The 25,537-nt window shown below is 36.0% G+C and overlaps 1 protein-coding gene across 2 annotated transcripts in view; it reads right to left on the bottom strand.

Moving 5' to 3' along the window:
- ASB17 (ankyrin repeat and SOCS box containing 17) overlaps nucleotides 1-23,848 on the bottom strand; it is a 70,502-nt gene extending 46,654 nt beyond the window's left edge. The window contains exons 1-3 of one of the 2 annotated variants that reach the window (XM_047869559.1): nucleotides 23,337-23,848; nucleotides 3,564-3,843; nucleotides 1,312-1,598 (exon numbers count right to left, since the gene is read on the bottom strand). In XM_047869559.1, the coding sequence (XP_047725515.1) occupies nucleotides 1,392-1,598; nucleotides 3,564-3,843; nucleotides 23,337-23,737 (888 nt within the window). In that variant the 5' untranslated portion in view covers nucleotides 23,738-23,848 and the 3' untranslated portion in view covers nucleotides 1,312-1,391. Of the gene's footprint in view, nucleotides 1-1,311; nucleotides 1,599-3,563; nucleotides 3,844-23,336 lie in introns of those variants that run through there. The other variant, XM_047869560.1, reaches the window with a different exon arrangement.
- Between the last annotated feature and the right edge of the window lie 1,689 nt (nucleotides 23,849-25,537).

Genomic DNA, 25,537 nt, shown 5'->3' with positions numbered 1-25,537 from the left:
TCTTAAGTGTTCTCATCACAAGAAAAAAAATTGTAACTATGTATCATGATGAATGTTAACTAGACTTATTATGGTGACCATTTTGCGATATATCCATATATTGAATCATGTTATATACCTGAAAGTAATCTAATGTTATATGTCAATTATATCTCAATTAAAAATATACTACTGGTATAGTATTTAGAAGTATCACATACCAAACACCAAAGCTCAATATTGTTATTTGAGTCTAGTTATTTCTAAATATTACACATTTCTATCATCTTGTTCCTGACCCCCACCTTTTATTGGCTAATTCTTCACCTCGTATTTTTTGTGACAAAAAAGGAATCATAGCTTAATTTCCTTGACTATTCCCTACTACCAAGCACAATATTTTATTTGCAAAGGAATTTAATAAATACTTGTTGATAGGAATGCACAATATAAAATATTACCTAGCTTAGAAGATACTAAACATAGAAGCTTCAGAATATTAATATGACCAAAATTTCCGTAAATAACAAGAATGATTTTTTTTTAATGTTTATTTATTTTAGACAGAGACAGAGCGCAAGCAGGGAAGGGGCAGAGAGAGAGGGAGACACAGAATCGGAAGCAGTCTCCAGGCTCTGAGCTGTCGACACTGAGCCCGACGTGGGGCTCAAACTCACGAACTGTGAGATCATGACCTGAGCTGAAGTCGGACGCTCAACCGACTGAGCCACCCAGGCACCCCACAAGAATGATTTTTAAGAACAGATTAAAAAGGTAAATCTAAAATATAACAAAAAAACATATAATTTGTTCCACTATATAGAAAGGTAGAGCCATATATTGATTTAAAGTTGATTTATTTAGGGTGTCATGTGAAATTATATTTATAAAGAGTGTGAATGGGGGAAAAGGGAAGAGAAAAAAGGGGGGTGAGAGAGAGAGGGAGAAAGAAAGAGAGAGAGAGGGAGAGAATCCCAAGCAGGCTTCACGCCCTGTGCGGAGGCCAAATTGGGGCTCGATCCCATGTCTCTGGGATCCTAACCTGAGCCAAAATCATGAGTCAGATGCTCAACCGATTGAGCCACCCAGGCACCCCAAAATTCTATTTCCTTTTTTTTAAATGTCCATTTATTTTTGAGACAGAGAGTGCAAGCAGGGAGGGGCAAAGAGAGGGAAATAGAGGATCAGAAGCAGGCTCTGTGCTGACAGTAGACAGCCTGATGCAGGGCTCAAACTCATGAACTGTGAGATCATGACCTCAGCCAGAGTCGGGTGCTTAACCAACTGAGCCACATAGGGGACCCTCTAATGGAATATTCAGTGCAATAAGAATTTATATGAAGTTAATAGTTTATTAACTTCTAAACCATACAATGGTGAGTACCTTAAAGAATTCAGGACACAGATGTGTATTAACTTTCTAAATTCAGGTAGTTCTGCAGACGAACTGGTATTAGAAGTGAAAATATTCCATTTGGGAGCATATTGTTGGTCAATAGTTGAGCCCTGATGGTTATTCTGCAAAGATGTAATAGTTCACATGGATCTTTGTATCTTGTTGAAGGAATGTAGTCCAGCCAGTTAGAAATAATTGGATGTCTTCCTAAACTTAGTTGTGTCTGAAGAAAGGAGAGATATTTTAATTTTGTAACATTAATCATTGGTTAGTTCAAATTATCAATATTTTTATTTTGTATTTAAATTCAGAAAATAGGGGTGCCTGGGTGGCTCAGTTGGTTAAACATCCAACTTCAGCTCAGGTCATGATCTGAGCTGAGTCAGTTCGTGAGTTCGGGCCCCATGTCGGCCTCTGTACTGACAGCTCAGGGCCTGGAGCCTGCTTCTGATTCTGTGTCTCCTTCCCCTCAGCTACCTCCCTTGCTCACACTTTGTCTCTGTCTCAAAAATAAATAAAGATTAAAATATAAATAGATTTTAAATTTCTATAACCCTTATATTTTTTCCAAAGCATTTTTCCAAAGTATTTTTATTCCCATTTTACTCTCACAATGATATATAAAGTTTAAATAATATGTCTAAGGACACAAAACATAATTTCTTACAACTATGAATCTGTGTATGTTTTTCATTTTAGACAAATCACACACTTAAGTTTTATCAGCTTTTCCTTCCAGAGTAGTGTTGTCAACTTGGCTATACACTGAATTATCTAGGGGATTTTAAAATATACCAACACTGAGATTTTACTCCAGAAATATTGATTCAGTTCATCTAAGGTTGGGTACAAACAACAGAAATTCTAAAAGTCCCCTTAGGTGATTCTATTGTAGAATACTGCTAAACCATGAGAAGTCCTGATAGGAGGCTTAACGAAATGAAACAATACATTTTTAAGTTTTAGTTAGGATATCCCTTTTAAAGATTTACTTCTAGAAGTTAAATGCTAATGCGGTTGACTTAAGAGTAAAAGACATTGCTGTATTACAGAGAGATTTCTCCAATAGAACCTACACCCTACAGACTATATGGTACTTTTATTTAAAAGATATATAAGGGGCACCTCGGCGGCTCAGTCGTTTGAGCGTCCAACTTCAGCTCAGGTCATGCTCTCACAGTTCTTGAGTTCAAGCCCCACGTCAGGCTCTGTGCTGACAGCTCAGAGCCTGGAGCCTGCTTCGGATTCTGTGTCTCCCTCCCTCTCTGCCCCTAACCCACTCACATTCTGTCTCTGTCTCTCTCAAAAATAAATAAACATTAAAAATAAATAAATAAAAGATATATAATATTTTATTATCTATTCAATAATCAGCTAATTAAAGAATGGTATATGCTTAGCACTGAGCTCCGTGCTTGGGATCATTGCTAAGGTATGCAAAATAGTCTCTGCTTATAAAACTGAGGGATAGGTATTTTTTTAAAAAAATTTTAATGTTTATTTTTGAGAGAAAAAGCACACATGTGGGGGGGGGGGTGGGGAGGGACAGAGGCAGAGGCAGACAGAGAATCCAAAGCAGGCTCCACCTTGTCAGCACAAAACCAACATGGAGCTCAGACCCATGAACGGTGAGATCATGACCTGAGCCAACGTCAGATGCTCAGCCAACTGAGCCACTCAGACACCCCGAGGGACAGATATTTTCAGTTGCACAAATATTTTAAGCCTTTATATTTTTATTTCTCAGCATGTGATTGTGAGAAAAAAATCTCTCATTTTAAAATATTCTTCAAAAGGGTCTATTAAATTTTTATTTTATTGTGTTAAGACATAGAAATCCTAATGAACACAGGTTGTTATGTAATTAGAATGTAATAATATGTACCTACTTAGTAACTACTAAAACTATAGATTTAACTTTTTAAATGATTTCATATTTAGAAGACAAAATTGTAAAATAAAGGGCTAAAATTATTTCATATTTAGAAGACAAAATTATGAAATAAAGGACTAAGGTCTGAGATAATTTAGATTTTACCTATTTTTAATTTAAAAGCCTACACTCAATGATTAATCTTTCACTGGATATAGTTCATAGATTAGAAATTAACTTCATTCTTGTCTCACAACTTAATCTTAAAATTGATCAATATTTGAGCCCACATGCAAAGAACAGTATTTTGCTTACCTCTATTTCCCTAATTGAAATGGCAGAAAGCACTCTGGAACATAGCTGTAAACATGTTTTGGCATCTTCCTGGATGTCTACTAATTCATGATCAACCATTATTCTCACTCTTGAAGGGTAGAGCAATATTGTTATCACAATGTTGATAGGGTTTTTTTCTCTTTCTAAGATTCCATATTGCAGGAGTATTTTTAAGATAGTAGATTGTCTTGTCTGAGCTACATAGAGTAGAGGTGTAATACCACTTAGTGGGCTTGGACAGTATACTGGTGTGAAAGTTCTGTGAATCAAACAAACAAAAACTTCATTGAATACAGAATTAAGAAACATGGTAAACATTTTTTCTTAACAGTAATGGGAAAATAATAATATTATCTTAAGTATTAAATGTCTTAAATAACTTTTAATGTAACTTTACCCTTATATATGACTTAAAAATATATTTATTTATTTTGAGAGAGAGAGAGAGAGAGAGAGAGAGAGAGAGAGAGAGAGAGAATCCCAAGCAGGCTCTGCACTGACAGAGCTGTATCTCATGAGCCATTAAATGATCATGACCTGAGCCGAAATCAAGCTGGACCCTTAACCGACAGAGCCACCCAGGCGCACCTACCTTAATGTATGTCTTAACAAGGGTTTTTCACTCTATGAATCTAGACCAAACTGTAAATTAAAAAATGAGAAAATCCTTATTACACATTTAAACTTTGAACTTGTAAAAACAAACAAAAAAAGATTTAAATGTGTGGAAAGTGTTTACTTTTAGTAATAGCAATTTTGTTTCTCATTGGACAAATCCATTGTTACTAGAACCAGTATTATAAAAGTCATGTAGCTCTGGAAAATTTAAAACAGAAAAGGGAAAAAGTCTTTTTTAAAATTTCACTTTATTAAAACAACACAATTTTTTTGTTTGCTTTTCTTCTTGATCATGTATGTCGTGAATTGAGTTTGGAGATTAGATGAGAAAAGAGTAAGTGCAATTACCTTAATTCTATTTTTTTATTCACCTTATTTTGAGAGCAGGGGCGGAGAGAGAGGGAGGGAGGGAGGGAGGGAGGGAGCGATGCAGAATCCCAAGCAGGCTCTGCACTGCATGGAGCCTGACTCAGGGCTTGAACCAACAAACTGTGAGATCATAATCTGAGCCAAAATCAACATTTCGAAGTCTGACATTTAACCAACTTAGCCACCTATGTATCCCCTATTTTTTTTTTTTTGCTTTAATAAAATTAGAGTGGTAATTGCAGGTAGGTTGAAGCAATGAAAGTTTTATTTATTTTTTTCTAATTTGAGGTAGTCTTTGCAATTCTTTCAGTTAATGGACATTTATGTTTGCTAATCAATTGGTCTCTATATGTAGATAGGACATGGTATAACCAACTACAGGGGATTTTATATATTTGTTTAAAGTTTATTTGGAGAGTGTAAGTGCATGCTAGAGGGGGAGGGGCAGAGAAAGAGGGAGAGAGAGAATCACAAGCAGGCTCCCCAGTGTCAGTGAAGAGCCAGACTCGGGGTTTGATTTTATGAACCTCAAGATCATGATCTGACTTGAAACTAAAAGTCAGGTGCTTAATGCACTGAGCCAGCCAGGCACCCCCACAGGGGATTTTATATTATCAAGCCTTGATTTGGCCAAATAAAAATAACTTATAGGACTAAAGAAATGGAAATTTCATTCATGATCTTTTGTCTCTGGAATTCTCTTGATTGGTCTAATAAAATACTAATATGTTTTGCAGAACAGCGTATAAACTATAAATACTGGTTTTGGACAACTATGTAGAGCAAGGAAAGCATTATTCAAAATGAGGAACTTTAAGATTGCATGTACTTAATAAGGAAGGCAACATGGTATAATGTGGTAGACAATGGAGATTTAAGGGTTCTAGATTTTAGGTTTTGATTCTCCTAACTAGCTCTATGGTGTTGGATCAGTCCACCTCCCTGAGTCTTAGTTTTCTTATGCATTTATGTATTCATTTGTTCATGATTAATTTATTCAACACTTGATTTTCCAGAGTGTACTGAGTACTAGATATACAGAGATGAAAGTTACAGTCCTTCATATCAAGATGCTTATCATAGTCTAGTAAGGAAAATGGATAAATAATTCAATAATACAACACAAAATGATAATTGCTAGGATAGAAACATTCTTGTGTGCTATAAAAGGGCTGAAGGGGAGCGCTTTACCTGGAATAACAATTATTTATAGGTTATCCTGGAGCTAAGATTTGAAGGATTAGTGGGTATTTATCAATGAAAAGATTGGAAGGAATGTTTCATTTATAAGCATAAAGCAACACTGGAGGATTATCATACCTGAACTAACTGTATAAAATGAATGTTTTGTGTTTGATAAGTTCTCTGGTTGAAGTGTGTTTAGAAGTCCTAAATACCTCCCTTGTAGTAATTCCCAAGGAGCTCCAGGAGAACCATTTGAAAATCACTAGACCAACCAGTTCATCTCCAAAGCTTCACTGAGTCTTGAAATGCCAAGATTTTGTGATTTAAAAAAATAGTGTGGTGTAGTAGAGAGTAGTATATTAGAAATTAAAGAGTGGATGGGACGCCTGGGTAGCTCAGTCGGTTGGGTGGTCGACTTCGGCTCAGGTCATGATCTCGCGGTCCGTGGGTTCGGTCCCCGCGTCGGGCTCTGTGCTGACGGCTTGGAGCCTGGAGCCTGGAGCCTGTTTCGGATTCTGTGTCTCCCTCTCTCTGACCCTCCCCCGTTCATGCTCTGTCTCTCTCTGTCTCAAAAATAAATTTAAAAAAAAAACGTTAAAAAAAAAAGAGTGGGTTTTTGCTGTAACTCTGACAGTGATACTGAATATATGCTTCTAAGTTTTGTATGTAAATGTGCACATGGGAATCATCTCCAGATCAGTATTGCCCTGGACATCTCATCTTTTTCACACATACTTCCAATATGTATCTCAATTGAACTCCTAAACTACTTCTCCTTCTGCATTCCCTACCTTGCTTATTGGTACTCACTTTCCCAAAACTATTGCATGCATCTTTTTCACATTGGTTTGTATGCTCTTGCCCTCCCTTTTCAATTCTGGGACAAGTCTTGCTCATCGTATAAGACTCTAATAAACTTTTGTGAAGATTTCTTTGATGACCTAACCTTCCTCTTTATGTGACACTTTGTATATTCCTCCATTAAGCCCATATCATTTTGGACAACTTGTTTAATGTCTCTAATCTTTCATTTTCTCATCTTCAAAATAAATAGGTAAGCAAGATGAGCAAAAAAATTAAATCTTCACAAAGGCAACAATTTTTTGTCTGGTTAATCCACTATTATATCCCAAAATTCCTATAATCTTACCCTAGAGTAGACATTTAAATATTTATTAATTGATTTTTTACTATTATTCAGATATATATATATATATATATATATATATATATATATATATATATAAAATTAAATTTATTTGGTGGTTTCTGGATCTAACAAGACTTTTAGTGAGGCACAATTATTGCCATTTTTCAAAGACAATCTGATTTATTCATCTTGCTCTTTTTTTAAATCTTTTTTGATGAAGTATAATTGATATATAACATCATATTAGTTTCAGGTCTACAAAATAATTATTCAATATTTGTATACATTGTGAAATGAATATCACAATAAGTCTAGTTACCATCTGTCCTCATGAAAAGTTATAAAATTTTTTTTCTTGTGATGAGAACTTTGAAGATCTACTCAGCAACTTTCAAACGTGATAAAATATTATTGACTATAGTAATCATGTTATAAGTTACATTGTCATGAGTTATTTATTTTAAGCTGGAAGTTTATACTTCTTGACCCCCTTACCCATTACACCTACCCCTAACCCCTCTTCACTCTAGCAACCATCAACCTGTTCTGTGTCTATAAGTTTTGTTTGCATGTTTGATTTGTTTTTTAGATTCTGTATTTAAGTGAAATCATATGGTATTTGTCTTTCTCTAACTCATTTCACTTAGCATAATACCCTCAACGTCATTCCATGTTGTTGCAAATGACAAGATTTCATTCTTTTTTATGTCTGAGTCATATTTCAATGTGTGTGTGTGTATCACATCTTTTTTTTTTTTTAATTTTAGTTAATTAACATACAGTGGACTACTGGCCCCTTAGGAGTAGAATTCAGTAATTCATCACTTACATACAGCATCCGTGCTCATCATCACAGCAAGTGTCCTCCTTAGTACCCATCACCCATCTAGCCCATCTCCCACCCACTTCCCTCTGTCAACCCATAGTTTGTTCTCTGTCATTAAGAATCTCTTGTGGTTTATTTCCCTCTCTTCTCTTCCCCCCAACTTCCCTTATGTTCATCTGTTTTGTTTCTTAAATTCCACATATAAGTGAAATCATATGGTATTTATCTTTCTCTGATTTATTTCACTTAGCATAGCTAGCTCCATCCACATCATTGCAAATGGCAAGATTTCATTCTTTTTGATGGATGAGTAATATTCCATTATCTATCTATGTATCTATATTTTCTATATCTATGTATCTATATATCTGTATATCTATTTCTCATCTTCTTTATCCATTCATCAATTGATGGACATTTGGGCTCTCTCCATAGTTTGGCTATTGTTGATAATGCTGCTATAAACATTGGGGTGCATGTACCCTTCAGATCTGTATTTTTGTATCCTTTGGGTAAATACCTAATGGTACAATTGCTGGATCATAGGGTAGTTCTATTTTTAGTGTGCTTTTTGTTTGTTTGTTTGTTTTAAGTTTATTTATTTTTGAGAGAGAGAGAGAGACAGATGAGCAGGGGAGGGGCAGAGAGAGGGGAGAAAGAGAATTCCAAGAAGGATCCGCACTGTCATCATGGAGCATGATATGGGGCTCATGACCTGAGCCAAATCAAGAATCAGATGCTCAACTGAGTCACCCAGGCACCCCTTTTTTAGTTTTTTGAGGGACCTCCATGCTATTCTCCAAAGTGTACCAGTTTGGATTTCTACCAACAGTGTAAGAGGGTTCCCCTTTCTCTGCATCCTCACCAACACCTGTTGTTTCTCGTGTTGTTAATTTTTGCCATTCTGACATGTGTGAGATGCTATCTCATGGTTTTGATTTGTGTTTCCCTGATGATGAATGATGTTGAGCATCTTTTCATGTGTCTGTTAGCCATCTGGATGTCTTCTTTGGAAAAGTATCTATTCATATACTAACCCATTTCTTAACTGGGTTATTTGGTTTTTGGGTGTTGAGTTGTAAGTTCTTTATAGATTTGGGATACTAAGCCTTTATCAGATAAGTTGTTTGCAAATATTTTCTCCCATTCCATAGGCTGCCTTTTAGTTGTGTTGATTGTTTCCTTCGCTATGCAGAAGCTTTTTATCTTAATGAAGTCCCAGTAGCCCAATAGTTCATGTTTGCTTTTATTTTCCTTGCCTTTGGCAATGTGTCTAGTAAGCAGTTACTGTGACCAAGGTCAAAGAGGTCACTGCCGGTGTTCTCTAGTATTTTGATGGTTTCTTGTCTCACATTTAGGTCTTTCATCCATTTTGAATTTATTTTTCTGTATTCATTACTTACATACAGCATCCAGTGCTGAAAGTGTTCCCCTTTCATTGTTCTACATGTCAGTGTCCAGTTCTCCTAACACCATTTGTTGAAGAGACTCTTTTTCTTTTGTATGTTATTTCGTGCTTTGTTGAAGAGTAGGTGACTGTATAGTTGTGGGTCCATTTCTGGGTTTTCTATTATGTTCCATTGACCCACGTGTCTGTTTTTGTGCCAGTACCATACTCTCTTGATGACTACAGCTTTGTAATATAGCTTGAAATCTGGAATCCTGAAGCCTCCAGTTTTGTTTTTCTTTTTCAGGATTACTTTGGCTTCAGGGTCTTTTGAATACATCTCCTTTATCCATTCATCCATCGATAGATATTATGTTGTTTCTATATGTTGGCTATTGTAAATAATGCTGTCATGAACAAAGGGGTGCATGTATCTTTTTGAATTTGGGTTTTTGTTTTTGTTTTGTTTTGTTTTTTCAGGTAAATACCCAGAAGTAGAATTGCTGGATCCTATGGCAGTTCTATTTTTAATTTTTTCAGGAACCTCCATATTGTTTTCCATAGTGGTTGCACCAATTTTCATTCCCACCAATACTGCATAAGAGGTTTCCTTTTCTTTATATCCTTGACAACACTTGTTAATTTTTGTCTTTTTGATAACAGCCATTCTGACAGGTGTGAAATGATATCTCATAGTTTTGATTTGCATTTCCCTGATTACTGATGTTGAGCATCTTTTCATGTGCCTGTTAGTCATCTGTATATCTTTTGAAAAATGTTTCTTCAGATCCTTTGCCTATTTAAAAATTTTTTTTAATGTTTATTATTATTTTTTTTTAACTGGGAGAGAGAGAGAGAGAGAGAGTGCAAGCAGGGGAGGGGCTGGGGGGAGAGAAACACCAAATCCCAAGCAGACTCCAGGCTTTGAGCTGTCAGCACAGAGCCTGACCCAGGGCTTGAATGAGCTGTGAGATCATGACCTGAACTGAAGTCGGATACTTAACTGACTGAACCTCCCAGGTGCCCAATCCTTTACCTCTTTTTAATACAATTTTTAAAAATTGAGTTGAATGAGTTCTTTATATATTTTGGATAATAACCCCTTATCAGATATATCATTTGCAAGTATTTTTTCCTATTCAGTGGATTACCTTTTTGTTTTATTGATGATTTGCTTCACTATGCAGAAGCTTTTTAGCTTACTTTTGCTTTTGTTGCTACTGTCTTTGGAGTCAGATTGTAAAAAATATTGCCAAGAATAATGTCAAGGAAATTACTGCCTGTGTTTTCTTCTAGGAGTTTTGTGGTTTCTGGTCTTACATTCAGGTTTTTAATCAATTTTGAGTTAATTTTTGTGTGTGGTGTAAGACAGTGGTCCAGTTTCATTCTTTTGTGTCTGACCAGTTTTCCCAACATCATTTATTGAAGAGACTATCATTTCCCATTATATAGTCTTGTCTCCTTTTTCATAAAATTAATTAACTATATATGCATGGGTTTATTTCTGGGCTCTCTCTTTTGTTTCATTGATGTATGTGTCTGTTTTTATGATAATGCCATACTGTTGTGATGTGATTATTATCTTTTTAATAATAGTTTGAAATCTGGGAGCATGATGCATCCAGTTTTTTTTTTCTTTTTCAAGGCCACTTTCACTATTCAAGATCTTTTCTGGTTCAATACAAATTTTAGAGTTGTTCTAATTCTGTGGAAAATGATATTCAAATTTTGATAGGGATCATATTGAATCTGTAGATTACCATATGAACATTTTGATAATATTGATTCTTCCAATCCCTAAGCACAGAGTATCTTTCCACTTATTTGTATCTTCTTCAGTTTCTTTCATCAGTGTCTTATAGTTTTCAGAGTACAGATCTTTCACCACCTTGGTTAAATTTATTTCTAGGTATTTTATTCTTTTTGAAGCAGTTGTAAATGAGATTGTTTTCTTAATTTCTTTTGCTGATGGTTCATTGTCAGTATTTAAAACTGCAACAGATTTTTGTGTATTGATTTTATACATGGCAACTTTACTGAGTTTATTAGTTTTAACTACTTTGGTGGAATCTTTAGGGCTTTGTAAATGAAAATCATGTCATCTACATATGGTGACAGTTTTACTTTTTCCTTTCCAATTTGGATGTCTTTTAATTAATTAATTAATTAACTTACCTACCTACCCACCTACCTACCTAATTCTTCTGTCTACAATTTAATACTATGTTGACTAAAAGTGTTGAAAATGGGTATCCTTGTCTTGTTCCTTATCTTAAAGGAAAAGCTTTCAGCTTTTCAGCATTGAGTATGATGTTAGTTGTAGGTTTGTCATATACAGTCTTTATAATGTTGAGGTACCTTCTGTCTATACCCACTGTGTTGGGTTTTTTAAATCATAAATGGATGTTCAATTTTTCAAATGCTTTATCTTCATCTATTTAGATGATCATATAATTTTCATGCTTCATTTTGTTAATGAGATATTTTATGTTGATTGATTTGGAGGTATTGAACCATCTTTGCATCCCTGTAATAAATCCTACTTGATCATAATGTGTGATCCTTTTGATGTATTGCTGAATTTGGCTTGCTAATATTTTATTGAGGATTTTTGCATGTGTGTTCTTCAGAGATATTGGGCTGTTTTCTTTTATTATTTCTATTTCTATTATTTCAGTTTTTATTTTTATTTTCAGTGTCTGTGTCTGGTTTTGCCATTAGGGTAGTTCTGGCCTTGTAAAATGAGTTTGGAAGTGTTCCCTCATTTTCAGTTTTTGGAAGGGTTTGAGAAGGATAGGTATCTAATCTTCTTTGAATATTTAGTAGAACTCAAGTAAAGCTGTCTGGTCCTGGACTTCTGTTTGTTGGGAGGTTTGTGATTATTGATTCAATCTGCATACTAGTATTTAGTTTATTCAGGCTTTCTATTTCTTTATGATTCAGTCTTGGAAGACTGTTTCTAGGAATTTATCCATTTCTTTTAGGTTGTTGACTGTTGATGTGTAATTATTCATAATTGTCTCTTATGATCCTTTGTATTTCTTTGGTATCAGTTGTAATTTTTCTTTCATTTCTGACTTTTTTATTTGGACTCTTTCTTGATGAATCTGACTAAAGTTTTGTCAGTTTCGTTTATCTTTTCAACAAACCAGTTCTTAGTTTCATTGATCTTTTTTTGTTTTATTTTTAGTTTTTATTTCATTTAATTTTTGCTCTGATATTATGTCCTTCTCATAGCTTTGAGCTTTGTTTTTCTTTTTCTAGTTCCTTTTATTTTTTGTTTTTTAAATTTTTTTTTTAACGTGTATTTGTTTTTGAGACAGAGAGAGACAGAGCATGAACGGGGGAGGGTCAGAGAGAGGGAGACACAGAATCCGAAACAGGCTCCAGGCTCTGAGCTGTCAGCACAGAGCCCGACGTGGGGCTTGAATTCACAGACCACGAGATCATGACCTGAGCTGAAGTCGGCCACTTAACCGACTGAGCCACCCAGGCGCCCCTTCTAGTTCCTTTTGGTGTAAAGTTAGTTTATTTGAGATTTGTCTTGTTTTTTGTTTTTGGTTTTGGTTTTTTTTGAAGTAGGCCTGTATCACTATAATCTTCCCAATTCGAACTTCTTTTGCTGCATTTCATTGATTTTGGTAAGTTGTATTTCTATTTTCATTTATCTCAAGGTGTTTAAAAAAATTCTTTTAATGTTTATTTGTTTTTGAGAGAGAGAGAAAGCATGAGCAGTGGAGGGACAGAAAGAGACTCCAGGCAGGCTCCAGGCTCTGTGCTGCTAGCACAGAGCCCTACATGGGGCTAGAACTCCTGAGCCATGAAATCGTGACCTGAGCTGAAGTCAGACGCTTAACCAACTGAGCCACCCAAGCGCCCTTCTCAAGGTATTTTTTGATTTCTCCTTTCATTTCTTTGTTGACACATTGGTTGTTCAGCAGCATTTTTTGTTTAAGTTTTATTTGAAAGAGAGCTCATGAGCATGGCGGAGGGGCAGAGAGAGAGGGAGAGAGAATCCCAAGCAGGCTCTGCACTTGTAGCACAGAACCTGATGTGGGGCCTGAAAGGTGAGATCATGAAAGGTGATATCATGACCTGAGCTGAAGTCAGACAATTAGCCAACTGAGCCCCCCTGGCACTCCAGTAGTACATTTTCAAATCTCCACATATTTGTGATTTTTCCAATGTTCTTCTTATAATTTATTTATAGTGTCATATCATTGTAGTTGGAAAAGATGCTTGATATGATTCCAATCTTCTTGGATTTATTGTGATTTGTTTTGTGACCTAACATAATCTATCCTGGAGAATATTCCATGTGTACTTGGGAAGAATGTATATTTTCTTGCTTTTGTATGCAGTGTTCTGTGTGTGTGTGTGTGTGTGTGTGTGTGTGTGTGTGTGTGTGTGTGTAGTCCATATGGTGTAATGTGTCACTTAAGGTTGATGTTTTCTTATTGATTTTGTGTCTGAATCGTCAATCAATTGATGTAAATAGGGTCCCTTTCTATTGTTTTACTGCTGTCAATTTTTTATATATGTTTTATGTTTAGATCTTCTATGTTGAGTGCATAAATATTTGCAAATGTTAGATCTTCTTTTTGGATTGGCCCCTTTATTTTTATTTAATGCCCATTTTTGTCTGTTTTAAAGCCTATTTTATCTGATATAAGTACAGCTACCCTAACTTTTTTGTGGGGGAGGGTTTCCATTTGCATGAAACATTTTATTCCATTCCTTACTTTCAGTCTGTGTGTGTCCTTATACATGAAATGAGTTTCTTGTAGACAGTAAGGTAGAGGGATAGTGCAAAGATGGTTGGTACCTATTTGTGCTGGCACTAGCAAAGTAGATGGTGAATGCTGAAAAGATGCCTGCTGGTACCTTTGCTCTTGGAGAGTCTCAACAGGTTTCTGCCCCTCTGGCAGAAAACTTAAGGTTAGCAAATGAATCTCCTTCACATATGCTCTAGGCATTTTTCAATCTGCAACTTTTGTACTTGGTCCCAAAGTGAATGAGTCTGCTTGTGAGTCTGCTAAGAGTGGAATCTCCATTCCCTACAGCCCTATTTCTTCTGGACATAAATCCTGCTGGTTTCAAAGCCAGATATGTTGGGAGTTCATCTCTCCAATGCAAGTCTCAAGGGTTGGAGTGTCTGATGTGGGGCACAAACCCCTCTCCTTACAGAGAAGCTGTGTTATTTGTGAGATCCCTCTTGACTCTTCCAGTCTGTAAGTCAACGTGTTGGGGGTGGGGTTTTGGCAAGACGATGTCTCTGCTTCTTTTACCCATCTAAATGTGGCCTGTTAATCTTTCGTTGTGGAGGATCTGTTCAGCTAAGTTTTGGGTTTTTTTTTCGTTTTTTGTTTTCAGGGGGAATTGTTGCATATGTAGCTGTAGATTATGTTGTATCCACTGGAGGAGATGAGTTTAGGATTCTCCTACACTGTCATCTTGAACCACCTCTGATCTTGCTCACTCTTAAGATATTTGACTAAGAATCTTGTAAGTATAGGAATTCAGGGGATTTACAGGACAAAGATAGCACAAGTGGTCCTGGTTAAGATTTAGAGATATTAGTTGATTTTAAGTCATTAAGATTGATACTACCTTTAGAAGATATTTTATTTTTTTTTCAGACAAAATAGACTTTATTTATTTATTTTTTATATGAAATTTATTGACAAATTGGTTTCCATACAACACCCACTGCTCATCCCAAAAGGTGCCCTCCTCAATACCCATCACCCACCCTCTCCTCCCACCCACCCCCCATCAACCCTCAGTTTGTTCTCAGTTTTTAACAGTCTCTTATGCTTTGGCTCTCTCCCACTCTAACCTCTTTTTTTTTCCTTCCCCTCCCCCATGGGTTCCTGTTAAGTTTCTCAGGATCCACATAAGAGTGAAACCATATGGTATCTGTCTTTCTCTGTATGGCTTATTTCACTTAACATCACACTCTCCAGTTCCATCCACGTCACTACAAAAGGCCATATTTCATTTTTTCTCATTGCCACGTAGAATTCCATTGTGTATATAAACCACAATTTCTTTATCCATTCATCAGTTGATGGACATTTAGGCTCTTTCCATAATTTGGTTATTGTTGAGAGTGCTGCTATGAACATTGGGGTAAAAGTGGCCCTATGCATCAGTACTCCTGTATCCCTTGGATAAATTCCTAGCAGTGCTATTGCTGGGTCATAGGGTAGGTCTATTTTTAATTTTCTGAGGAACCTCCACACTGCTTTCCAGAGCGGCTGCACCAATTTGCATTCCCACCAACAGTGCAAGAGGGTTCCCGTTTCTCCACATCCTCTCTAGCATCTATAGTCTCCTGATTTGTTCATTTTGGCCACTCTGACTGGCGTGAGGTGATACCTGAGTGTGGTTTAGATTTGTATTTCCCTGATAAGGAGCGACGCTGAACATCTTTTCATGTGCCTGTTGGCCATCCGGATGTCTTCTTTAGAGAAGTGTCTATTCATGTTTTCTGCCCATTTCTTCACTGGGTTATTTGTTTTTCGGGTGTGGAGTTTGGTGAGCTCTTTATAGATTTTGGATACTAGCCCTTTGTCCGATATGTCATTTGCGAATATCTTTTCCCATTCCGTTGGTTGCCTTTTAGTTTTGTTGGTTGTTTCCTTTGCTGTGCAGAAGCTTTTTATCTTCATAAGGTCCCAGTAATTCACTTTTGCTTTTAATTCCCTTGCCTTTGGGGATGTGTCGAGTAAGAGATTGCTACGGCGGAGGTCAGAGAGGTCTTTTCCTGCTTTCTCCTCTAAGGTTTTGATGGTTTCCTGTCTCACATTTAGGTCCTTTATCCATTTTGAGTTTATTTTTGTGAATGGTATGAGAAAGTGGTCTAGTTTCAACCTTCTGCATGTTGCTGTCCAATTCTCCCAGCACCATTTGTTAAAGAGGCTGTCTTTTTTCCATTGGATGTTCTTTCCTGCTTTGTCAAAGATGAGTTGGCCATACGTTTGTGGGTCTAGTTCTGGGGTTTCTATTCTATTCCATTGGTCTATGTGTCTGTTTTTGTGCCAAAGATATTTTAGACCACAAATGTTGAAAACATAACTAAAACTCAAATAGGTTTAAAATGAGATTTAAAAGTCTAATCTGTACCCAAATGACATGATTAATCCTCATGTTTAAAGAGCATGTTACTATAAACCAAAATTTGCTTAATCTGTACTGACAGTTAATTATGGCAATACTTATATGGATGGAGTAAGGCGAGCACAGCAAGAATTAGTTTTTAAATGTGAAGTTAATGAACTGAACCCTCTGTGTCTGAAAACCTGTCATATATGCTTATTAAATGGGGCATAATATTTCCATATAGACATGCAGAGAATGATTCAGTTTTGTAGCTATACTAATTATTTCTACTTTTTCCTACTCCTTCTGCTTTAGTTTTTAGCCACTAAATTTAAGAGATGCTTCTCTATAATAATTTTATTTCTGATATTTAGCACAGTTGACTTTCCTGGAGCCACGTTTTGTCCTAACTTAGTAAGGCTGTTTTCACCAAGCTATCCACCTGCCTCTTTGGCTATTCCTTGTCAATAATCTTTTACTGGTTCCTCTTTCTTTCCACTTAACATAAGTAAAGAAGATACGGCCTTTTGACTAATTCATTTGATTTATGTTCTTAGGCAATTTCATCCATGACCATAACTTTAATTACTGTCTATTAACTTATTCAACAAATATTTATTGAATGCATGTTGTATGCCAAATACTGTTTTAGGTGCTTGGGATATGTGAATGAAATAATAAAGATGCCTACTTTCCTGCTTGTAGTGTAGTGAGACAAAACAGACAATACAGAATAGACATCACAGAAAAGCAAATTTTATAATATGTTAGAAGACTTGATAAGAAAAAAAGTAGAGCAGTGTAGGAAGTGTGAAAGTGCTGGAGGGTATTTTCCAATTTTAAAATAGGATGATAGGAGAGGGAATTACTGAGAGATGACATTTGGATGAAGAATAAGGAGATCAAGAAATTGACCACTTGGATATTTAAGGACCCTAAGGCAAGTGAGTGTTCCTGGAATGGTGAGGGAAGAGTAAGGGAGCCAGTGTGGCTGAAAGAGTGACAAGGCTGAGGAGTAGTAGGAAACAAGAACAGAGGTAATGGGATGCCACATCATGTAGAGCCTTGTAGATCACTGAAAGGACTTCATCTTTTACTCTAAGTGGAATGGAGGAGCCATTGGAGATTCTGAGTAGAAAAGCAATGTGATCTTATATTTGTTGAGAATTTATTCTGAGGAGGAAAATTATTTATATGAGGAGGAAATTTATATGAGGAGGAAAATGACTTGGTGCCAGCCAATTACAGTAGAAATAGTCAGATTCTGTATACTGTTTGAAGGTAGAACCAACAGATATCCTGACATACAAGATGTGGAATGTAAAAGAAAGAGACTCAAGCATGACACTATCTAATCACCTACTGCTTATCTGTACCTGGATATCTCTTAGGTAATGCAAACTCCTATGTCCCAACCTGGCTTTTTAGATCCTTTGTAATAATCTTGATAGGTTTGTGGTATGACCATTATGGTAGACTTAATAATGCCTCTCAAAATGGCAAAATGGATTTTGCAGATGTAATTAAGATAAGGATCTTGAGGGGTGCTAGGGTGGCTCAGTTGGTTAAGCCTCCAACTCTTGATTTCAGCTCAGGTCATAATCTAATAGTCTGTGAGACTGAGCCCTGCATTGGGCTCTGCATTGAGAGTAGAGCCTGCTTGGAATTCATTCTCTCTCTCTCTCTCTCTCTCTCTCTCTCTCTCTCTCTCTCTCTCTGTTTCTGCCCCTCCCCCCATCAAAAGAAATAAATAAACATTAAAAAAAAGATGGGAGATAATGCAGGTGGACCCAATGAAATCACAAGGGTCCTTACAAGAAGTGTCAGAGAACAGTAGAAGCAGAGCCAGTGAAGGAGTTATGACTCTACAGTGCTGACTTTGAAGATGGAGGAAGAGGCCATGAACCAAGGAATTCAGGCAGCCTCTAGAAGCTCGGTAGGGAACAGATTCTCCTGAAGAGCCACTAGAAAGATTTTAGCCCAGTAACCTCATTTTGGGCTTCTGACCTCCAGAACTATAAAAGAATACATTTGTATCATCTTAAGCCACTGCGTTTGTAGCAATTTTATTACAACAGTAAGAGGAAACTAATACAAACATCAACCAGTCTTAAAATTTAGAAATCTGAAATTAACACTTCTCTCTTTTTGATGCTTCTTTTCTAATTACAATGTTTTGTTATTCAACTTAAATTATTAAGTTGAATTATTTCTTCTTTCCCCTACTGCTATTTAGTTTAACTTCTTATTATGTTTTACCTGGACTGTTATGGTATCAAAGCATAGCCAGGAGTTGGAGAAGATGGTGGCAGAGCAGAATTAGTTCTTTTCCCCAAACTATTATATACACATGTAAGCTAAGTTAGCATGGGGTGCCCATTATGCAAATTCAGTTTCAAGCAACTTCTCTAACCATCTACACCTTTTTGATAAGATTACTTTTCCCAACCCTTTTTATATAGAAGGTCTGGAACTGCCATTGTGCCGGAGTATTTGAGCAGCCTTCTGACTGGTCTCCTTGCCTTTAGCCCCTTCCTACAGTCTAGTCTTCAAATGGGAGCTGATGAATCTTTTCATACTACAAGTCTGACCTTCACTAGTTAGGCATCACTCATGGTGTAAATTTCAAATTCCTTAGTATGGCCTACAAAGTCCTGCAAGCTTTCACTTCTAGGCTTCATATCCCGCTACTACCTGATTTCCTAGCTCACTTTCTAGCAATTGTCCATAATCACTGGATGCAACATGTTGTTTGTGTCTCCTTTGGTTTTAGTCATCCTGCCTCTGCCTAGATTACAATTCTTCAAGGGAAAAGAACAGAAAATTCCCTTTCATTTTTTAAAAACCAATTTAAGATATCCTATCTTCTAGATAGCCTTGTATCTACTCCTCCACAGTAGTGTTTAACAACTTGTTTCTCTGTTCTCTCCACCCGCACATGCTTTTGTGTTTGCATTTATGGTATAATTACAATATTTATTGTTCACTTACTAGTCTGTGAGCTCTCCAAAATCAGGATATATGGCTATTTTATTTTTGTCTTCCCATCAAATAACACAGTGCTTGGCACTTAGAAAATTCTTAATAAATGATTATTGTCATTTTAACTGAATGACATCATCTCTCTTTAATCACTTGTAGACTGTCATACAGTGGCATTTAGATTAATATTGCAGGTTTGTTGTAAAAATGAACAAACTTAAGTTCCTTTCCCTCATTAGTTCTATCTCCTCCCCTTCAAGGACTTATTCAGACACTTCATTATTATAATAAGAAAATTATCATATTGAAGTGTATGCAGAGGAGGGTGACCAAAAAATGATGCTGCTTTAGGAATAAAGAACAACAGGTAATAGGAAACTTAAGATATTCATTTTGGGGACATATTAGCTGTGTTCAAATATCTGAGAGATCTTCATGTAGGAGAGATATAGACTTTGTTCTCTATAGTTCTGGGGGCAGAACTGGAGAAATGGAGACATTGCAATGCACTATGAGGAAGAAATATCTAATAACGTTGCATAAAAAGTTCACTTTTTCATTCAACAAAATCTTGATTGAGCACTTTCTGTGTATGTACATAGTTCTTGGCACTGAGGATTCAATGTTGAGGAAGTAGTTGAGATTTTTTCCTCTCATGGAGCTTACTTTTTTTTTTTTAATTTTTTTTTAATTTTTTTTTTAACGTTTATTTATTTTTGAGACACAGAGAGACAGAGCATGAACAGGGGAGGGGCAGAGAGAGAGGGAGACACAGAATCAGAAACAGGCTCTAGGCTCCGAGCTGTCAGCACAGAGCCTGACGCGGGGCTTGAACTCACAGACCGCGAGATCGTGACCTGGCTGAAGTCGGATGCTCAACCGACTGCGCCACCCAGGCGCCGCTTAAATTTTTTAATGTTTACTTATTTTTGAGAGAGAAAGAGACAGAATGTGAGTGGAAGAGGGGCAGAGGGAGAGGGAGACACAGAATCTGAAGTAGGCTCCAGGCTCTGAGCTGTCAGCACAGAGCCCAATGCAGGGCTCAAACCCGTAAATCATGAGATCACAGACCTGAGGCAAATGCTTAACTGACTGAGCCACCCAGGCACCCTTCATGGAGCTTACTTTTAATGACAGTGGACAGTGAACAAATCAGTGGTGGGGGGGGGGAACCAGCAGCAGCAAATGAGCATATAGTGATCGATGTTGTGTAGAGAATTAAATAGTGTTATGATATTTGAATGAGTGGCTTCTTTAGAAGGTGTGACCACCTGTCTGAAGAGATGACATTTATACTGTGTTCCAGCTGATAAAAAGGAACTAACCATTGGAAGAACTGAGTGAAGAAATTTCCAGGCAGAGGGAACAGTGGTTTTTTTTTTTCAATTTTAGTTTTTTTAATTTGAGCATAATTGACATACAATTTTACATTAGTTTCACGTGTACATCACAGTAGCTCAACAAGTTTATGCATTTTATGCTATGCTCACCACAAATGTAGCTACCATCTATCACCATACAATGCTATTACAGTATCATTAACTATATTCTATATGCTGTGCCTTTTATTCCTGCGACTTATTCATTCCATAACTGGAAGCTTGTATCTCCCGGTGTCCTTCACCCATATGACCCATCCCCCTATGCCCTTCCCTCCGGCAACCATCAGTTTGTTCCCTGTATTTATGGTTATTTTTCTGTTTTTCTTTATTCATTTGTTTTGCTAATTAGATTCCACACATGAGTGAAATCATATGATATTTGTCTTTCTCAGTCTGACTTCTTTCACTTGGAGGTAAACAGTTACTACAGGGCCTTCAGACAGGAATGAAATTGAAGATATTCAAGAAACAAAAGGGTCTGTATGGCTGGATGTAGTGCTCAAGGGGAAGAATGACATGAGTTTGGATTTGGTTGATATAGTGAGAGGTCAGATCATGTAGGACTTTTAAACAATGGGTATTGAGTTTGAATTTTATTCCACTTGTAGTGGGAAAGTTTTGGAAGATTTTAAGCACAAGTGGTATGACATATTTCAGTTTTTATAAGGTTTTCACAGGGTTCTGAGTCAAGAATAGATTACAGAGTTTGAGAGGGAAGAGTGGAAGCTGAAAGACTCGAGCAGTCTGTAGCGGTTGCCTAGGCAAGAGATGAATATGGCTTCACCTAGGTTAGAAATGGAGGAAATGAAAAGATGTTTAGCTAAGAGGAATATGTTTTAGAGACAGAGTCAAAAGTACTTGCTGACGTGTTGGTGAAAGAAGAAGAACCAAGAATAAATCCAGGATTTCTAACTTGAGCAACAGGATAGAACAATAGGGGCCATTAATCAAGTGGGGAATTCAGGAGAAGGAGCAGGTTGACAAGGGGAGAATGAGTTAGATCAATGTTCTGTTTTATTTCTGTTAAGTTTGAGGTGACTTGTGGAGATGTTGAATAGACAACTTCATATAGAAGGAGTCTGGAGCTTAGAGGAGAGGTCAGGGGTGAAGATAAAGACTGAAGAGTCATTCACATATACATATACATATACATATACATATACATAGTATTTAAGTCCTGGGGCTGGGTAAAATCTTTGAGGGAAAGGGTATACCTGGAAAAAAGAAGGGGCCCTGGGCAAAGGGATGGTTTACCTCATGAAATAGTTAACTCACTACTACTAGAGTTGTTCAAGCAGAGATCATATGAGCATCACCCAGGGATGTTTGATATAGAGTTGCTGCCCAGGGTGAAGGTTTGCTAATGAATTCTTAGATCCCATCTGAATCTGAAATTCGACGATACTGAAAGATCCAGATGATGTCATGGTACATAGAATTGGCCAGTAATGTGTTTCACCTTGTGGATGCATCTAAGTTAGAATTTCTTGATTTTAAAACTGTCACTTAAGACACTTGTTAATGGCACTGTATCATATCCCACTGTGTGTGTTTCTTTCATTTTCCTTCCTCCCCTTTTGACTTCTATTTAAAACACTTTGAAGTTTTTCTTCTCTTCTTCTGTTTTACTCTATTTTTCTTTCCCATGAGCCTACCAGGGATATACATAGGCATTACTTGGCCCAGCTAGGGACACTCATTTTTAGAAGCTGCTGATCTTTGCTATAGCTAAATATAATGGTCCTTAAAGCAATCAAAAAATACTGTTTGGGAATTTTATTTATTGATATTCCAGACTGCAGCTATCAGATTATGTACTTGGGTGATCATTAAGGAAAGCAATCTAGTGATTCTCCAATACCATAGTGATACCCAATCAAGACAACACCTCTGCTTCAGGTAGAATCTAAATTGGTTGAGTCTTTAACTGATCTTATCTGTCTTGTTTTTCACTGCATTCATACTCTATTCATTGTGCCTAGCTAGTAGAATGCCTTATGCATAGTAAGGTGGTAGATAAATAATTTATTGAATGAATGAACAAATGCGCATTTGTTCTAATCAAACTAGTACCAAAAACTGAAGAGTATATTGGAGTTGGTACAAACTGAGTAACTTTACAATACATATTATGGACTTTACAAAGAGGTCACATTGAATATTATATTCTATAAGATCCTCGTTCATTAGCTAGCTTGACATGTTCAGACTATGTGAAAATTTGTTCTCCGACAGACTTAATCAAGTATTTAACTTGCTTTGTGCTCAATTCTGGAGAATTTGGAGTCAAATTTATCAATGCTTAACATACAAATAGGGAATTATTATGTTATTAACTATTACTAAGTGAATGTGTGTGTGTATTCTGAATTATACTTTAAAGTCATTTTTTATATGTACTAGATAGATACGCATTATCGGTATTCTCAAGAAGAGATCACAGTATTACCCCAAACAATGTCTTTGTTTAGTTAGAGAAATCTAAGTTGTCTAACATGCCATTACCTTGAGCACTAGCATGTATACTTTATAGAGCAGAACCACTAGCAATTTATTGGTACATAGTAATGTACATATAGGGGAACATTTATTGAACAAATAATGAGGAGTGTACAAATGGATGAGCAATCAAGTTAGGATTCCTTATCCTTATAGCCACCAGGCATATTTATTTTAGAAAAAAAAAGAAGTAATATAATCTCCCAAAGAGAAATTTTGTCCTTTTATGGTAAAAACATGAGATTATTACCTCCATATCAGTGCCAGGTTACAACTTCTATCTTGAACATAGTTCTTTGTTTTCTTGAGAAGCAATTCCACAAAGTCAGGATTACCCTTCCTCGCAAAAACCCAGTACAGAATAGTATTCACACATATTTCAGTAAATTCAAGATTAAAATTCAGTTCGAAACGGTATCCTGATTTTTCCACAAATGCAATATAGTCTGAGAGTAGTATGTCAAACCCATCCAAGTCGACATACCTCAGAATTTTTGCCAGGGTTCTGTAAATCCTAGGTTCGTAACAGTGATATCCCCACTGACCCAAAAACTGCAAGGATGGTCTTTTAACAATTTTGTCAATGAGATTGCAGAATATATTGCTTCTTGGACAAGAAGTCTTGTGACATAATTTGAAAGATTTACTCATTGCTATTTAAGGCAACAGTATAGAAATCAAATCACAGGAGGTCATACTGTAATCCCTCAGTTACATATTTTGATAATGTGGTAGGCTTTACTCCACAAACAGGAAATGCCCTTTAAGCTGTAGCCACAAAAATATCATGTGAAATATTACCATAAGGTACTGAATGACATCACAATAGATGGTGATCTGTCATCAGCATAGGTCAGGAATTTGGTATAATATACGTAACTGGGGACATTTGAGAGGGACATACTGGATATACATGGCATGTGTGGCAGCTAAGATATAATATTTTTAAGTCTAAAACTTTAGCTCAAGCCAGTATGTATGTTTATGAAGTGCTGAAAATACAGTCTATAAATTAGACAAAATAATAGTAATAACCAGGTTGATTATTCCTTTTAGGTTGTCATGTTTTGCATGAGTACTACATTCTCACTTAAACCTCATAGGATATTTTCCTTATTTTATAGTTGAAGAAACTGAGACTTAGGAAGGTTAAGAGACCTGCCAGAAGGCACTATATTAATTCTCAGAGAGAAAAGCTGACATCCAGTGTTAAACAAACTTCAGAAACTTTGTTTTAGAATTTAAAATTTTATAGATATTGTTCCTCTATAAATTAGGCAGAACATATACAGTTTGTACATTAAAGGTATATCAAGCTTGTTGTGGCATCCTTGTTCCAGGAAAATAAAGGGGAAATATGGTTGTTTTATCACTGTTTAGTAGTTTATGCTTCGGCCATCTTTCTGTTAAATTTAATACCTTACATGTATTTATTAGCAATTTTAAATGTTTTCTTTATCCTTCTCAACATTTTTCTTCTTTAGATCACAGGAAATAATGTTTCTTTGGTAAAAGGAAATTATAACTTTGGGTTTACTATAATATACTTCCACTAATACTGCATTTAATTCTGTAAGCTCTAAGCTCTCCCCAGGTTAGCAGGAAAAACTAGTAACTATTGTCATCTTTCTGAAAACCAAGAGTTCTGTTATTTTCCTCTATTGGCTTTCTCTTTTTATTCTCTCCACTTCAAAAAAAAATTCATTTTTAAACTGAACTATTTTTTGCTGATTTCTTAATACTATACATAAAGGTGGTAAAAAATGGAAACATTATAGAGCCAGTGAAAATTCTTCCCTGAGATAATCATTTTAACAGTTTTATGTATAGTCTTTCAAATATTTTTATGCTTATATATATAAATAGATATATTATTATATACCTTGTTCTTTTTACACAAATAGAATATTGTACATAACTGGTTCTATGAGCTCCTTTGTATTTATATAACAACATATCATAGGTGCACCTTTGTATGACCATTTATAATAATGGGTAACTCTTATGTATTACTTACTATGTATGAGGCACTGTTTTAAGTACTTTATATATTAACCCCTTTAATCCTTATAACAACTCCACAGATAAGGAGGTTAAAATTCAGAGCCTTAGTGACTTGCCCAAGATGATAAGTCTTAGTAAGTGGTAAAGCTGGGATTTGGACACAGGCAGGATAGTACCAGAGGTTTTATGTATATTCTCTCTGCTTCTCAAGAAAGAGATACCTTTCCATTTTTATGGCTCATTTATGAAGAGTGGTCATGAAACAAAAGCTCTACAATTATATTCAAAACCAAAAGGAAACAGATAGTAGATAAATCCTGCTTTGGGGTAAAAAGAGTGTTATTAAAGTAATAACAATGTATATCTCTGAGTGTATAATTTCAATGTTTTTTTCTTTATAACTTTCTTTATGATTTGAATGTCAGTGAATATGTTTTTTTAATCAGA

Source organism: Prionailurus viverrinus, chromosome C1 (assembly GCF_022837055.1).
Source record: "Prionailurus viverrinus isolate Anna chromosome C1, UM_Priviv_1.0, whole genome shotgun sequence".
Taxonomy (NCBI): domain Eukaryota; kingdom Metazoa; phylum Chordata; class Mammalia; order Carnivora; family Felidae; genus Prionailurus; species Prionailurus viverrinus.
Note: the sequence above shows the minus strand (reverse complement) of the source record. Positions and strands in the feature narration are given on the sequence as shown.